This window comes from Malaclemys terrapin, chromosome 19 (assembly GCF_027887155.1).
Source record: "Malaclemys terrapin pileata isolate rMalTer1 chromosome 19, rMalTer1.hap1, whole genome shotgun sequence".
Taxonomy (NCBI): domain Eukaryota; kingdom Metazoa; phylum Chordata; order Testudines; family Emydidae; genus Malaclemys; species Malaclemys terrapin.
The window spans coordinates 7463221-7479562 of NC_071523.1; the positions used below are offsets into that span (position 1 = coordinate 7463221).

The 16342-nt window shown below is 48.5% G+C and overlaps 1 protein-coding gene across 4 annotated transcripts in view; it reads left to right on the forward strand.

Annotated features, from left to right (window-relative positions):
• Nucleotides 1-1914: 1914 nt before the first annotated feature.
• The window catches only part of PAX7 (paired box 7), a 149269-nt gene continuing 134841 nt past the window's right edge, over nucleotides 1915-16342 (forward strand). Inside the window, exons 1-4 of one of the 4 annotated variants that reach the window (XM_054008838.1) lie at nucleotides 1915-2459; nucleotides 4520-4755; nucleotides 5695-5824; nucleotides 7231-7365. In XM_054008838.1, the coding sequence (XP_053864813.1) occupies nucleotides 2375-2459; nucleotides 4520-4755; nucleotides 5695-5824; nucleotides 7231-7365 (586 nt within the window). In that variant the 5' untranslated portion in view covers nucleotides 1915-2374. The remainder of the gene's footprint in view (nucleotides 2460-4519; nucleotides 4756-5694; nucleotides 5825-7230; nucleotides 7366-16342) is intronic. The other 3 variants (XM_054008841.1, XM_054008839.1, XM_054008842.1) reach the window with 3 other exon arrangements.

Here is a 16342-nt window from a genome sequence, read left to right on the forward strand (position 1 = left end):
GGACGAATAGTTGGAGGGGACTTTTCATTAGGCGGGGGCAGATGCTGGTGTGCCCTTGCCTTATTGGGAGAGAGATTTGGGATCCATCATGTATCTGGCCGCATATTAATTATTATTGGAAAAGACAAAACAGGAGGGGAAAGTGATCAGAAACCTGTATTTGCTTGGGAATTTGTCTCTCTGGCTGGTTTTCCAACGGGGATATTCTTTTTCGTTGGGGAGGGGGGTCCTATTTAAGGGGAGAGGGTTTGGGAGACCTGATTTTGGTTGCAACCAAGGTTGTTTTTTTTTTAAGAAAGAAACGCTGCAAGTGTTTTTTTTTTTTTAAGTTTTCCGTGATTTCCAGGAAAAGTCCTTTTACAGATGCAAACAAAAGACTCCGCAAAGCCCTGGCGTCATTCCCTGCTGAGAAGGAGTTTTGTTCCCTTCAAGTCCCAAAGCAGCCACCTTCAAGGGAAACATTTGCTATTTGTTCAAACTGTCCCGGGTCAGCGGGACAATCCCCCGTGGGGAAGCCCAGGCTCCACCTCACGCTAGTGGATAGCACCTGGGGGGGGGGGCGCAAGCAGCTCGGTGGCAAACGCCCCCGGCGCTCAGCAGCGCCTTCGAAAGCAGGGCCCGATCCTGCCAAATGTTTTCCCTGGAGGCAACTCTCCCCTGGCAGGAGTTTTGTTTGCCCAGGGGCGGGAAGAAGAAAGGGCCGAGGGGAAAAGGACCCCGGAGTCAGGTTGTTTCGAACCTGCCTTTCCTCGGTTAAAACACGAATGATGAGCCAGCCACACCGGGCAACCCAAGAAAGTGCCAAGCGAAGGTGCGTGGGGCTGGGTTCATAGACCACGGCGTGATCTTTGCCCGGATCCTTAGGAGAGGTGTTTACACAACTTCCCTTGGCCTCCTCCCACTCCACCTGGCTACTGACTTTGCTCTTTCCCGGATTTGACTCCTGGGTTACCCCTCCCCCCCCGCCAAAATACCCCCAGATCGGTGTGGAGGGTCTCCTAAGACAAGAGAGAACCGTGTCCCCAGGTCTGGAGAGGAGCAGTCGGGACTTCCACGGGCCAGGCGCTTGGAGGGGGCGGGGGTAAAACAGGAGAAAGCCCCCATACAAACGTGAATAGGGTTTAAATGGCAGCGAAGGAAACTCGTAAAGAGGCAGGGGAAGGGGGTTGCAGCGTTTGGCTGTGAAGGCGTCAAGGCTGGTTTATATCCACACATACAAAGCGGTTGCGTTCGGGTCTTTATGGCCATTTATTCCCACCAGGCACATTCGCACTGCACTCATCTCTCTGCTCCCCGCCTTTGGGGGAGGTTAATTTTCAACCTGCTTCGGGAGAAGTTTGGTCGGCGGATTCAAACAAGTGACAGAGAGAGAGAGGTCCCCTAAAGCGGGCCAGCGGGAGAGGCGCGGGCGCGCTGGAGGCTGGGGAGAAGGGTTTCTTGGGTTATGGGTTTATTGGGTCCTTAGTCATGGCAAAACCTCCCCTGATGGATTGAGAAAGGGGGCAGGCCGGGGGCTCTGGGCTGCCCTCCGGGGGGATAACGCTGGCGCGTAAAGATTCCTTCCGCTGAAGCCCCGTGCGCTGGGGAGGGAAGTTGTCTACCCCCCGGAGATACTTTCCCAAAGTTTTCTCACCCCCTCCCTTCCCCCCCCCCTCCAGCCTTCCCTGCAAACGAGGCCAAGCCTAGGACTGAATTCCCAACCCCAACCCCTATATATGCCTGTGCGTTTGGAAGCTGCTTTCTGCTATTGGTCCCTCCGCCCCACAGCAGTGCCCCTTCCCCTGTTCGTGAATAAAAGAAAGACGCTGGAGCCTATCACAGCTCACTTGGGGCTCTCGCTCTTCCTACCCAATGCGCCAAAGTTAGGCGCTTTAACTTCCAAACCTTCCAGCTGACATAACCCCCCCCCCCATCACCCTCCTCTCCTGAAGACAACCATCCCCTAAGCGATCACCAACTGCCACACACACACACGCAAAACAACAACAACACAATAAAACAGAAGGGGGGGGGGGAATCAGTCCCCCAGAAGCCCAGCCCAGCACTGAGACCACTTGGGATGTGGCCGCTTCTCCCTCTAGTCTGTATGTTACATTCCTGAAGAGCGTAATCTCAGTCCAGCTGAACCACATCGCTGGAACTTTAAGAAGAATTTCTGGGGGGGGGGGTGATTTCCCCCCCACACACTTTCCCTGTCGGAGCAAAAGACTTCCCCGTTGTTTGTGAAGGAGAGTCCTGCGCCTTCCCGGAGGGAGAAGACCGAGCCGGCTGCGGCAGCTCGCGGGACTTCGCTTCGCTCAGCCCAGAAAAGGGGGTGGCCTGGCTTTGATTTGTGTGTCTGTTTGAAACCCAACCGCCCCAGACTGACTCCGGAATGGCAACTTTACCAGGGACAGTTCCCAGAATGATGCGCCCCGCGCCGGGACAGAACTACCCCCGCACCGGCTTTCCTTTGGAAGGTAGGATTTTATGGGTATTTTAAATGACTCGTTTCTAAAGAGCCGACCGCTGTGTGGGGACAGTTCCCTCCCAGCCAGGGCCATAATGCAGCATTAGCGTCCAGGGGGAGGTGAACGTGCAGCAGACGGTGTGATCCCCCCTAATTACCCTGTAACTTTCAACCCTCATTGAGTTGGGGGGCAGATCTCCTCATTCGATTTTCTGAGGCAGCCGGTAGTGATTCTTTGCCCGCTAATTGACTTTAGCTAGCGTGGGGTGGTTTTTTCCCCCCCACCCATGCCGGTTTGTCTCTCCAAATCTCACACCCTTTAGACGGACACTCTTCCGAGCTTCTCCCCAAACTTTGTGTTCCGTTCCCGATCTGGGTCGCTTCAAACTTCCGAAGCGGCTTTCCCAGAACCGGAGACCGGAGCCAGCCCGGGCTCCAGGGAGGGGAGGTCACTGCTCAGGGTTGAAAGGGGCCCATTTGCAACTGCCGCCCAATGTTTGGGGGCTTTTTAGCTGTCAGACGAGGTGTCATTCCCCCCACCTCGCAGCGTTGCTGCATTCAATTCTCGCTGTATCTGCCTTTGCACTGTGTGTGTGTCTGCACATTACTTTTAATACTAGTATGCTTCCTCACCCGCCTGCTGGCGTTTAGCAGAGGCAAATTCAGAGTGGGACCCCTCTCCCCGCATTTATTAAACCAGAGACGCTCAGGCAAGCCGTGATCAAGTGGCCAAACTCAAAGCGATGGAAACCCACGCAGGCTGCAAAACACACAAGCTAGGGGGATTTGCTCAAGTGCTTTTCTGTAGCAAATGAAGTAAAACAGACGGCCAGGGAAAGGATCAAAGGATTACAACAATATTTGCACAACATGCCTGGGAATAATGAAAAGAGAGAGCGGCCGGTGATTTTAGTACCTCTTGAATGTAAAATCGGCCACTCGAGTGTTCTCTGTCGCTAATGATATAGCCAGCGAGTGCTGGCCGAGTGACTTTGAATTAGTAGTGCATGCTTCTTATTAAATCGGGAGGCGATTTCTCTTTCTTTGCAAAGAGAAACTCGGCCCTATTACCCCCTCCCCACCATCACCTCTTCGCAAATTATGCAGCTGAGTTCTTCGGTGTTTTCGAGACTGTGAAATTGTATTAATCTGCAAGATATACATTGCCAGATATTAAACAAATGGGGAGGGGGGTATCGGACCGGGATTAGAAAGCCTGCCGCCCCCATGGCCCTGAAAGAAAATGCGGCCGACTTTGTCTTAGGATCTCGTACTCCTGTTCTTCTTAGGATCTTGTGACGGATGCGGGCTCCCTGCCAGGTATTCCCGGTTAAAACGGGGCCACCGCAAAGAACCAACATTGTGATGGCACCGTTCGCTGTTAAAATATGAAGACGGTTCCCATCGCATTGCTTCCTAGAAATTAACAAAAAGATCCTCCTCCTTCTCCCCCAAATAGACATAAAGCAAAGAAAGAAGCAGGGTTTTTTTACAAGGTCATTTTAGCAGTGGGGGGGGGGTTAATGCGCTTTTCTGTGGTATGGATCCGGCGCTAAAAAAGCGCAAGGGAACTTTGGATTAAAACCGTTTTAAACACCGTTCTATGGCCAAGCTAGGTTCGCCGGTTTGCAATAGCATTTAAAATATGGGGACCAACAGCCATATAACGGTGATAACACATTGGTCGTTTTGGGGAGGAGAAGGGTGATCTTTACGGATCGATAGAAAAACGTGCGCTTATTTTCGTCAGAAGACACCGAGCTCGACAGGCGAATATTGCATTCGCTGTCGATTCTATGGCTTTATAGAGGAAAATACAAAGAGATACAGGTGGCAGATGGACATATAGGGATGCAGATGAAAATACAGACACAGCTCTATAGAGACACAGAGAGAGGGAAAGATTTAGAGAAAGGGATCGAGAGAGATCTACAACCATCCTAAGAAGCCCAGGCGATATTGAGACAAATAGAAGCACGTGTAGCTAGAAGGGAGGGGGGGTTACATAGGCACAGAGATGGTCTAGCTGTCAGTGTGCCCCTGACCCAACTTTTCTCCTCTGATTTCTAGTGTCGACTCCTCTGGGCCAGGGCCGAGTGAACCAGCTCGGGGGGGTGTTCATTAATGGGCGACCTTTGCCAAACCATATCCGCCACAAGATAGTGGAGATGGCCCACCACGGCATCCGCCCCTGCGTGATCTCCCGGCAGCTGCGAGTCTCTCATGGCTGCGTCTCCAAAATCCTTTGCCGGTATCAGGAGACCGGCTCCATCCGCCCCGGAGCCATCGGAGGGAGCAAACCCAGGGTGAGTGCAAAGCCAAGCAAAGGCAGCCCCGGCCAGGGCAGCTCTGACCCTGCTGCTGTTGAAGCCAATGGGAAAATACCCCCCGCCATCCTCCTCCCATTGGCTTCAACGGCAGCAGGATCCGGCCCTACCTGTTCAGCGCTCCCCTGATGGAGCCCAATTCCCCCAAGCAGCATCGCTTAGGAGCAGCCTTCTCGGATGGGCCCATCGGTATCAACACATGGCTGCGTTCGCCACGCAATTCCCACCAACTCCGATTTCCAATGCACTGAACGCATCCACTCTCCCATCGGTGCCTGGGCCCCCAAGCTGAACCCAAGAAGCCAAGAGGCGCCCTCACGCCCCGTTAAAATGCATTGTTTGGATGAAATGTATCTGCAGGGGCGAGAGGTGGGAGATGAGGAGAGAAGCGGTGCGGGGTGGAAGGCAATGAATACATTAGAATGATTGTCCACATGCAACAAGTGGGGCACACTCCAGCATTTGCTTCGGTTCCCGGTGCCTCCCGGGGGGAGCCCGTTTGCATTTCAGGGATGCTTTACATGGGGTCAATCGGGGTGTGGTGTGGATGTGAGTCTAGATCTCCCCTAAATATCTCCCCGGCCCGCCTCCGGATACTCGATTTCATACACACACCATGAATCGACCCTTGTCAATTTCAAGCGAAGAGCTTGGGACAAAAGAATCTTTGGCATCAAGTTGTTTCTTGGGGGGGGGTGTATAGTCAGATTTAACCACCCCCCTTTATTTGGAATGAAATATCTTCCTTGTTAGACCAGAATAGTGACCTCGATGGGAAATCTGAGTCTAGGAAAGTGTATGGTTCTTTTTTAAATTAAAAGTGATTTTTCCCCTCTCTCCCACCCCCTCTCTCCGTTCTCTGCACGTACGCACCCCCTCTTCCCCCACCCCCCCACTGATCTCCATTGATCCCAAAAGCAGGTTGCCACTCCCGACGTGGAAAAGAAAATCGAGGAATACAAGAGAGAGAATCCGGGGATGTTTAGCTGGGAAATCCGAGATAGACTCCTGAAAGATGGGCACTGTGACAGGAGCACTGTTCCCTCAGGTGAGAAGGCAGCTTGGCAAGAAATACACACACACACACACAGAAAAAAAACATCCCGATAGAAATAGATCTAGGGACATGATTATCTGCAGCCACCACAAACTGACACCCAGCCTGTATCCAAAGGCTACACAACATCCTCTCAGGCGCTGCGTCCAAAAAAAGAAGTGATGTGTAAAAAAAAAACCTAAAGGTTCCCTAGAAAGGAACCTAGAAAGCAGGAAAGTGCACATTTAAATTCTCTCCGCAAACAAACAAATCATGGACCAAGGCAAACATCAAACCTGTGGTTGAAAGGAGACCAAGTTTAGGACACTGTTGAGACTTTGCCTGTTCCGTCCCACAGCAAAGGAGCCGCACAGAGTCTAAAAGGGGTGGACAGGGAGCACCCACCGGCATCCTGGGATTTCTCTCAATCGCCCCTGGGTGGGTTTCTGAGTTGCTCGGGGGAAGAACGATTTTCTCCCCTCGATGATGTCCAGAGCTGATGTGGGAGGAATTCAGTTTAAAATAAATTAGCAGAGGCTTGGGGCACCAAGGGCTCTCCCGTCTCCCCAGGACAAACCCCCTCCCGACGCCCAAACTTCCCTCCGGGGAAGTAGCGCAAAAGCAGGAGTTTCAAGGAAACCAGCAGTGGGCCCGATTCTGAACCCCCGCTACCTACACCCCCATCAATCTCCCCTTGACTTCAGGGAGGGAAAGCAAAGGGGAAGGGGATGCCGTGTATGTTTTTGTGTTCTCGAGAGTGGGAGCGTGGGTGGGGTAAGTGGGTATATCCGTGTGGGTACCTCTGTATGTGGGTGTCTGCGATTTGCACGTGGGTGTCTGTGTGATAAGTGTGCATTTGTGTCTGTGTGATGGGAGAGAGGTAAGTGCATATGGGTGTGTGCTACATGCCTATTAGCGTGTGTGTAATTGCCTGCATGCGTGTGATTGCACATCGGTGAGTGCGAAGTGTGCATTCGTGTTAACGCGGGTGTCGGTGTCGAAGCTTGTGACCTGAGGTGTGCACGTCTGTGATCGGTGTGTTTGTGCAAGGAGAGTGCGTGAAACGCGTGGGGATTTGTGTGTGTCGGTGTCTGTTCCTGAGTGGGTGTGCAGATTATGTTAGTGTGTAAATGGATGACGGTGGATTTTTATGCTAGTGTCAATTTCGAAGTCTGTGTGTGGTTTTTTTTTCTGGGGATATTTATGTGTTTGCAAGTGTATGGCTATGTGTGCATGGAAGTGTGTGTGTGCGTGTCTGTGTGTGTGTGTGTAGTTTGTGTTCCTGGCATGTGTTTGCCGACTCGCTGCATTCTTTTGCTTTTCTTCTTGCTCCACTTTGGAAGCGTTGGCGGGGTGTCTCGCTTCGCCCCCTTTTCCAAACCAGCTTATATTTGCGCTTTTGTCTTTGACTGTCCGAGGTTTAGTGAGTTCGATTAGCCGGGTGCTAAGAATCAAGTTCGGGAAGAAAGAGGAGGAGGAGGAGTGTGACAAGAAGGAGGAAGACGGGGAGAAAAAGGCGAAGCACAGCATAGACGGCATTTTGGGCGACAAAGGTAACTCGACGGGCAGCCAGACCTGAGCTCCCCCGCCTGCATTCAGCGTCACTTGCTTAATATTGGCACTCTGTTGCCTGCTGGGTTTGCCCTGGGCCCGATCCTGCTGGCACTGGAGTTCGGGGCAAAATTCGGTGAAACAGGCCGGCCCCTGCATCAGCAAATGTCTGCAAACTTTGCCCTTCTCCACCTCTTTCTAGTGATTAAGCGGTTCAGAAATCGACACTCATGTCAAAAGTTAATGGCTATATAAGAAAGTGCTTTAGAGGCGCGTGGGGGCAAGGGATACCCCGTTCTTCCCCCACACCCTTTTTTTTTACTCCCATCATCCCAGTGTTTAAAAGAAACAGGACACAAGCTGTGCCCAGGGCCCTTTCTAAAAGGTCGAAGAGGAAAGCAGAGAAAGGCCTTAATGAAATTGTACATAGATGGGCGCTTGGAATGGGGCGCGCGTGGGGTATTAATGGGGTACCTGTATCCCATTCTGCCCTCTCCCCGAGCCATCTGAGATGCCAGAAAAGAGATGTTGGGATTTTCCTTGCAGTCACTGTGGATCAATTATTTATAGAGAAGGGAGGGAGGGGCTGGGGGGGGGGGAATCAGAGATTCCTAAATGAATTTGTTAAACAGATTTTTCTCCTGCTATCTAAGTGGTCCCCTGAAACTCCGGCTGACAGTTGAACGATTTGGGCAATCAATATCAATTAGAGAGACTGGGATATGTTCTGCTTTGGGGCACCAGCAAAAGCACCGTTGCTAACCAGAGAGAGACCAATGTGGGGTAACGGTGCTCAGATGAGCAGTAGTAAGAAATCTTCCCTTTAAAAAAAAATCTGTTGTGATTGAGGAAAGACTTTTTAGCCCATTTGGTGTGCGGGGTGGGAAAAGGATTTGAAATGTTTGTTGAAATCTCCCGTCTACAATCGCCTCTCGCGGGTTTGGGTAAGAAGACCACGGGAGCAAACTGGAAACTTTTATAAACACCAGTTCTTGTGCCCAGGGAAATTGTAGGGAGGAAGGAAGATAAGTTTGCAGAATCAAAATGTTTGCAGCTAAACCGTTTCTAGATTTTGATTCCAAACGGTTCTGGGACCCAAAAAAAAAAGTCAATTCAAATGCATGAAACAAGCATGAAAAAGGCTATAAAATAAACAGCATGAACTGGATGTTGGGTAAATAAAAAGTTTGAGAGAGGAATGTCGTGTATGCATTTCAATCTGTGTTTCTTTCCCACTTACAATGATCTTGATGGAAGGACGCGGGTCCTTTTTCACTGAAGAGAAAAGGAAAAGACCGGTTTGGGATTTTCCGATCAGGATAGTTTCGGCTTCTAAATCATAACTAGACCCTAACTCACTGGGGTGGGGGCGAGAACCCCGTGTATTTATTTGAAGGGGAATCCGTTCTTTTCTCGAGCTAGGGATCTCACCAGCTTTCTGAGAGGAAAGGTGACCATTTAGGAAAACCTTCGAAAGGATTTCGATCATTTTCTATGAAATAGGTAGAAAGCTGAAAATTGGCAACTTCTGAAGCGTTCTGGTTTTGGTTGGTCTTTTTTTAATCCGTTGGTTTGGTTTCTGGTTTGGTTTGAAGAGATTGCGGTTTCTTCGGACGATTTGCAGTAATATTAGTGACAGAATTTAGGGTCAGAGGGGAAAAAATAGCTATTTTCTGTCACAGAAGCCTCCAAAAATTGTGTGCGGGAAGAGATCACTCCTGCAATCTTTTTCACCAGCTGTAACATTTCCCCGAGCGGAGACAATGCGAGTGACTTGGAATATCGAAATCCAGCGATTTTGTTTTGAAAGGGGGAGGGTAAAATTGGGAAGAAAAAGCTTCCAAGTGTCATGATCAAACATTACTCCAAGTTTGAAATAAAGGTGCACAAAAGGGGGTGCTTTAAGGATCCGATCCTCTCCCCCACCCCCCCAACCTTGAAGATGAATTTCACTTACAAAGACCTTCAAGTCTATTGACGCTTTATAAGCAAAAGATTCCTGGCCACAAAAGCAAACATTTTTTTTTTTTAAATCTAGGCTGCCTTAAAAAAATGGAGTAAAGGGTGAGTGCGGGGGGGGGGGGGGGGAGAGCGTTGTCCATTCTCATTCAAAATTCTGCAAGGAGGAGAAAAAGTTTGGACAAAGGGCCAAGGAGGGGAAGAAAAGGAGATAAATTATTCAAAACTCCCTGCTGTTAGATAGTTTTGTAATATTATAGGACCGTCTGTTGGAAAAAGGCGAGCCGTTGGACGCTGCAAAATGTTTCGTGTGATTTGGAAGGCACCAATGCTCATTTGCAAATCAGTCCTATTGTGTCTCCGATTTTATTCCCCCCCTTACGATATTTTTTAACGATTTTAGTTTGAGCTTATTGCTTGAAAAAAATAAATCCATGCGCTCGTGAGAAAGCTGCAAACATGTTTCCCCCTAAAAAAGAACAGGGGTACTTTTTGCGGATACAGACTAACACGGCTGCTACTGAAACCTATCATATTATCCCCCCAAAAATAAGAATAAAGGGCAAACATAGCTGTTAACTTCTTTCCCCGGTTACTAAGACGTAAATGAATTTCAATAAGCAAATAAATATACATTTTTCCCCAGGATCAAAGAAAACTGGTCCCCGCTTTATTTATGGGGGAAACCCCAGTCCATTTTCAAGCAAGGGCGAATTTGGGAACAGCTCGGGATTTTAAATGACACTCCCCCCCCCCCCCCAAACAAAGTTCTCAGGCAGTTTGTTCCACCGGTAGCTACTCAGAATATCGAAATAGAGCCCCCGCCATTTGTAGGAGGCCTCTGCGTGCGCCTTTTGGAACCCCTGTTTGTTTTCGGCAGCTGATCGGATGCATTTAACCTGCTCTCCCCAGTCTTTAGAGCGACGGGAGGCGAGGGTTTGGGGTTTTTTTTAAACAGATGCAAAATCTCACCGCAATCTAGACGTCTTTTGTTGAAGTACGAAGAAGTTTTCAATGGCCCCAATTAAAGTAACTAATAGCGCACTTCAGAGAGAGAGAGAGGGAGAGACTTCCAGTCTGTCTCAATTTTAATAATCTTTAGAGATCTCACCTCGACATAACCAAAATTGTAACTTTTTTTTTTTAAACGACTGACAACCTCTTGGCACTTGGTAGTTTCCAAGCACAGCCACAAAAGGCTCTGGTCTTTATTAAAAAAAAATGCGGGGGGAGGAGGAGGAACAAGAAGAGATAGGGGAAGGGGGGGCAGAGAACTTTGTTTTGGGGCTTTTTCCTCGTGACAAATGCCTTTGCTCTATTGGGGACGCTCCTCGCAGGGAGCCGGAGGAAGACAGCCCTAAATGCTCTCCTTTTTTCAGTGTTAAAGAAAGATTCCACCCTGCGCCTGTTTCTTTCTATCATCTGCTTGGCATTTAATAATGTTAAGACTTATTAGAGCTGGTAATGAAAACTGTGGCCGCTGAATAGGGAGCTGTGTTGGAGAGGGGTGTAATAGCTCCCAGGCATGCTAAGAAATGTATTTATCCGCAATCAGTGCTCACTCTCTGAGTTCCAAGCACAAACGCTAAGTTGAAGGGTTTTAAGGCAGATTAAATTGAGCCTTTATTTCTCTGCACTTTCATCTTTAAACGGCTCACTCCAGCTAGCCCTGGGCGTATATTCATGAGGCTTCACTACTTCTTCTTCTTCTTAGCCTTGTTAAAACCGAATTGTTGTTATTTGTTGTTATTGATTGTTGTTATTGGGGTGCATTAGGGAGTGTCACGTGGTCCTGCAAATTCTCGCCCTGCAGAACGTGGGTGATGCGGATCGTGCGGGCTGTGGCGAGGATGCGGGTGGACAGCTTAGGGCGCGGGGAAGATGCCCCGTGTTTAATGAAGAAGGGCGGGGAGGGGGCAAGGCCTCATGCAAACGACCAAATGGTATTAATTGCAACCAGGCGCGGGCATCGGATTGCTCTGCAATCAATGGAAATAGGAGTGAAGGGGGTAGGGGCTGGCTCGCTCGAGGAATGGATGCGTTTATTGTATGGGGAGATGATCTGGGTGCAGCGTTTAGATAGAAAAGACATGTAAAGAACGGACCAGGTGAAGATCAATTCTTCCCCATATTATAATCTCGTCAGTTTCACACGCGCGCGCTTTATCTGCATCGTCTGCAAGGGCAAAATGCACGTGTGATCAATTTTTCAAACCCTCAGCAATATATTTATCTACATATATATTAATCATATAGAGGTGTGTGTATAAAACGAGGCTACTGTACTGAGGGAAGGAGACCTGTGTGAAAGATTGAATTATATAATTAAGCAGGCATAAGAAATTGACCAGGTTACAGTCAGGGGAGTGCAGGGGAAGATGATTTCTCTGTGCGTATGTGTTCACACACAGCGAGAGATCCCGGGTGTTTGCCTGTTTCCCCATCCTGTAACCTGGTCGATTTCTTCCCAGTGTCTGTGTGTGGCACAGGGTTTCACAAATGGATCAATACCAACATTTTGCTATGGCAAAAGATTCCGACACAACTATCTGGGTTCCCGTATCGGTATAGCTTCGGTGGGGGGATGGGGGATGATGGGGGAGGAGGGGTTGTGAAAAGAAGAATGGCAGAAAACGGGAAGGAACCATGTACAGGTGTGAACGGGAGCAAGGGACGGGGGGTGGGTGGAGAAAAGGTGTGGATATTTAGACACTTCCAGCTCAAGGTGGTAACAATTTAATTTGGCGGCAGCAATTGCTGCTAATGTGGTTTTCGGAGGCTTGCGACACTGAAGGAAGCTGTTTTGATTGTGTGTACAAGGACCTGCCAAATTTAATTAGGCTCCGGGGGAGTGAATGAATGAGGAGAAAGAGGGGACTCCTTCCCCCTCGCCCCCACCCTCTTTCTCGGCAACATTTTTTTGCTGGCACACCTGGAAAGCGGGATTGTTTCCCCGGGTCGGAGTTGGGGAGGGGAGGGTCTCAGGCGGTTTATCAGCCAGCAATCTGCATTGATTTAAAACCAACAAGCGCCTTCTCTGTAAATGTGTGTTTAGAAGGGAAAGGGAACAGACACTTCATCAAATCAAGGGATTACCTAAGGTTGGCAATCTAATCAAACAGAGACCAGGCGGGATTTGTGAGTATTCGCAGTGAGATCAGCTCTAATAATGGGGGGCAGGAGAGAGATAGGATGGTGTCAGGCAATTCATTGGCTTTAGGCTCAGTTATTCTGTGCATATTTCAGGAGGAGAGAGAGAGGGGAAAAAAACCCAGGGAGCGAAGGGGGGGGGGAGTATGTGTGAGCACACACAGAGCTTACATGTCACAAAAAAAGCTGAGACAAATGAGGTACAACAATAAACACAGATAACAATTACAAAGGCAAACAGTGGCTTTTGGGAACACGTCGCTGCAGAACCTGGTCTACATAAACAAAGTAGGCAAATGTTTGCAAGATAAACTCCTTCCTAAATCGAGTGTGACGGGAAGGAGAGAAGAGAGGCGGCGAGATAAGGTTGGAGGGGGAATACACGAGTATAATCTAATACAAGACACTTTTAAAAAACAAACTTAAGACAAGGATGCTGGAGAGGGAAGGGGGGGAGCTCACTTCTACAGCAGGAAGAGGAATAATAAGGAAAATGTTTATAATCCAGCATTTTGGGGGAGAGGGGGAAGCATGGATTTAATTATAGACCAGGAAAAATATGAAGCAGGTAGTTATGATCCATGATTTGGGGTGGGGATGGGGTTCGGTTCAATGATAAACCAGGGAAAGGAAAGACAAGAGAAGGAATCGGTATTTATAACCCACGGATTTTTGTTTGTATGGGTGGGTGGATACATTCAATTAGAGGGCAGGAAGAAAGGAAGGCCGATATGTCTGACCTAGAACTGTGTGTGTGCATTGTTAGCAAGCCCCTGGACCCAAAATACGTTTCCAGAAAGAGTTGAGGGCGGTGACGGGGTTTATTAGAGAGCTATAGAGGGATCTATCTAAACGAGAATGGTAAATAAGAGAGTGGAGATGTCTGCAGTGTGGTTAAAGGAATTTAGATATTTACCAGTTTGAAATAAGCCTGGGTATAAAAAAAAAAGAGAGAGAAGGAGAGAGACATTGAAAAGATGAGACGGGAGAATACTTCAAACGAATTCATCATCTGGAGTGATGCAGGGGAGATTTAGAGACAGTATTGGGAAGTTATTTAGATATTAATAACATATTTTCCTGAGGCGTCAGGAGTGCCTCCATACGCACTTTTTTCCTCGCAGCTATTTGGCTGGGTGAAATATGGGAGACCCAAATGTTGGGAAGAGATAACACAATCAGCCTAGCCCTGGTCCTGTGACTGCATCATAGCATTAAACCCGGATTAACCTCCCCTTTCCCCTCACCCCCCCCCCCCCAGCTTTCCAAATTTTTCAGTGGAATTTACATGGCAGGATTTTAAAGCACATATAACGCTACCCTTAAAGCTGTACGGTACTTACTTGAGCATTAGGGTAAGGGGGGGTGCTGAAAATTACCTTTGTTCCACATGAAATAAGCAAATAAGGGACCCTCTTGAGACCTGAACTTCTGAGATATTATAGACGGGCTATTCTCCCTTGCTTTAAAAAAAAAAGAAAGAAAGAAAAAGAAATTTCAATCAGTCGCTACATATGCCCCCAATGGGTTTTGCTTTGTCATTTTAATCTGAACTGCGCTATGATCTAGGCTCTGGATTGGATTTGGCAGGGGTGGGGTCAGGGCTATCAATGCTTCCTAATATTGTGTGATATTGACTAGGAGTGATATTGACTAGGAGACTTTAATCTTCATTCTAGCTGCCCTCCCCACTCTGGGAGGGAGGGGCGACCATTACAAAGAAGAGAGAGATTGTAACCCTGAATCCCAACCAAAACTGACGCTCCAGGCCTTTCCCTGAAAGTTCAGCTGCAAGGCTTGGGGGCATCAGGGAAGAGATCTTCAAGTCTGGGTGTCCTAGGTGCTTGGGATTTTCTGGGCGCGCTTGATAAAATATCCCACCTGGCCAGAGGAAACTAACTAGCAAAGAGTGGGGGGAGGACAGGTGTCTTAGCTAAACTCCCCGGGCTGATCAGCACACGGGGCGGGGGGGGGGAGAGATCCGGTATGTCACGCAGTGGGCTGCAGAAGCAGCGAGGTTTTGTCTTTATTTTTATTACGAATCATAATTGTCACCGTTTGGTGGCTGCAAACAATCAACCTGCCTGCCTGCCTCGCCTCCCGCTTGTCTTTCGAGTTCGCTGGTTGCAAAGGATGTTTCGATGAATCTGCCTTTGGAGGGGTCACTTTTATGCTGCACTTTCTATGATCCCCCCCCCCAAAAAAAAAAGAAATCAGGTGCCGGCTAATGACAGTTTATAAAGACATTTGTCTTCCTGAGTGGTGGAGGTGCGAGCATAGGGTGAGGGGAGGGGACCTAGAAGAAAACCCATTGAAGAAGGGATATGAAGGTGCAATTATTATTTTGTGAAGAGCTGGGAAAGACCCTCTGCATCTGAGAAGACCCGAGTTGTCTAAGACCCGGGGGGGGGGGGCGGGAGGAGGCAGTTGCAACTCGTTGGGGAGAGTGTGAAAGAAAAAGTAGGTGAGGAAAAGGAGAAGCAGTTTGAGGAAATTGAGAAGCTTATAGTCTTTGATCCGTGGCTGCTTTTCCTTATCAGAAACATTTGTGGTGACACCGGTACAAAGAAAGTTCATCATATTACAGACTGCTAGGCCTGCTTGCAGGAATCGCTGTCTATTAATTAGCAGGCGATCTGTCTTGTGGGACATACCAGATCTGAGGCTACATATTACTTGCTTGGATGGCTCTGGGTCCTGTGATGAATTGTTGAAAATGGCCATTTCGGTTTCTGGTCTCTGCAGGGTTGGTCAAAGAAGCCAGAGGAGCTTGTGGTTTGTTTGTTTGTTTGTTCTTTTTTGGGAGGGAGGGAGAGATGAGAAGGGAAGCATCTTTTGCTCACTCATTATATCTGTGTGTAATTACAATTCTTGGCTTCTGTGACATTTTTTTGTGCTTAAAAAGAGAAAGTGCTTTTTCAAAAAAAAAATTCTCCCAATCTATCAAGTCTCTCCTATTACTAGTTGTTATTTTTCCTTCCCTGGGAGATGGGACAAGAGACCCATTTTAAACAGAGTTCCCCGCTTTTTTTAACCCAGAAATCACAGAAAGTTCACTTTTTGGTGGCAGTATCTCCGCGCTCCTCCTTCACCTACACCTGCTGCGGTGATGGTAACTTGCTTTTTACATCAAGCTAAACTACATTTTTTTTTTAAAGAAAGGGGGTTACTTAAAAGCCAATCTCCCATGAACAAGTCATCTCCCCAGTTCAGATTAAGTTCCCAACTGTTCCAATTCGAAGCCCAATCTTACCCAGGCCTTTGAATCATGCACACTTGGAGTTGCCTTATCAACCACCCCGTGCATAGACGCTGCCAGGAAAATGGAAATGGGAGCCCCCAATAAGCCAGCGAGGTGCTGGGGTGGTTGTGGGAGCCACGCATAGGAAGGGAAGAGCAAACTGCCTTTATACACAGACTCCTCTTTAAACCCGCTGTCCCTCTGCCCCTAGGCTCTCTGAACGCGAGAGGAAGCGCTTCTCGATTTTCACTCACTTCTGTGTTTTGTTGCTGTTTCTAAAATTGGAAGGAAGCACTTTGCCTGACCCTGGAGTATAATAATTGAGGGCATAGCAAGGGTCCTTTCGAGGTTTAGGTACAGAAGCTGCGGGAGGAGGACACTTTAGGAGTCTTTTAGCCTTCACTGGCTTCTTTGTCTAAAGACCCTAAAGATCGCAGATCAAAGTGACCTGGTCGCTTCTTTAAAAAGACAGAGATGGGGGAGGGGAGGAGAAAACTAGTTATGAAACTCCTCGGTGTTTGGAATTGGTTCTTCTGATGATTTCCCCCTAGGGGCTGGACTACTTAGGAGTCGTGGGTGCTGGGGATTTCTGAAACCATAAAGCAGAAAAGGCTGGCATGTGTAGCTGG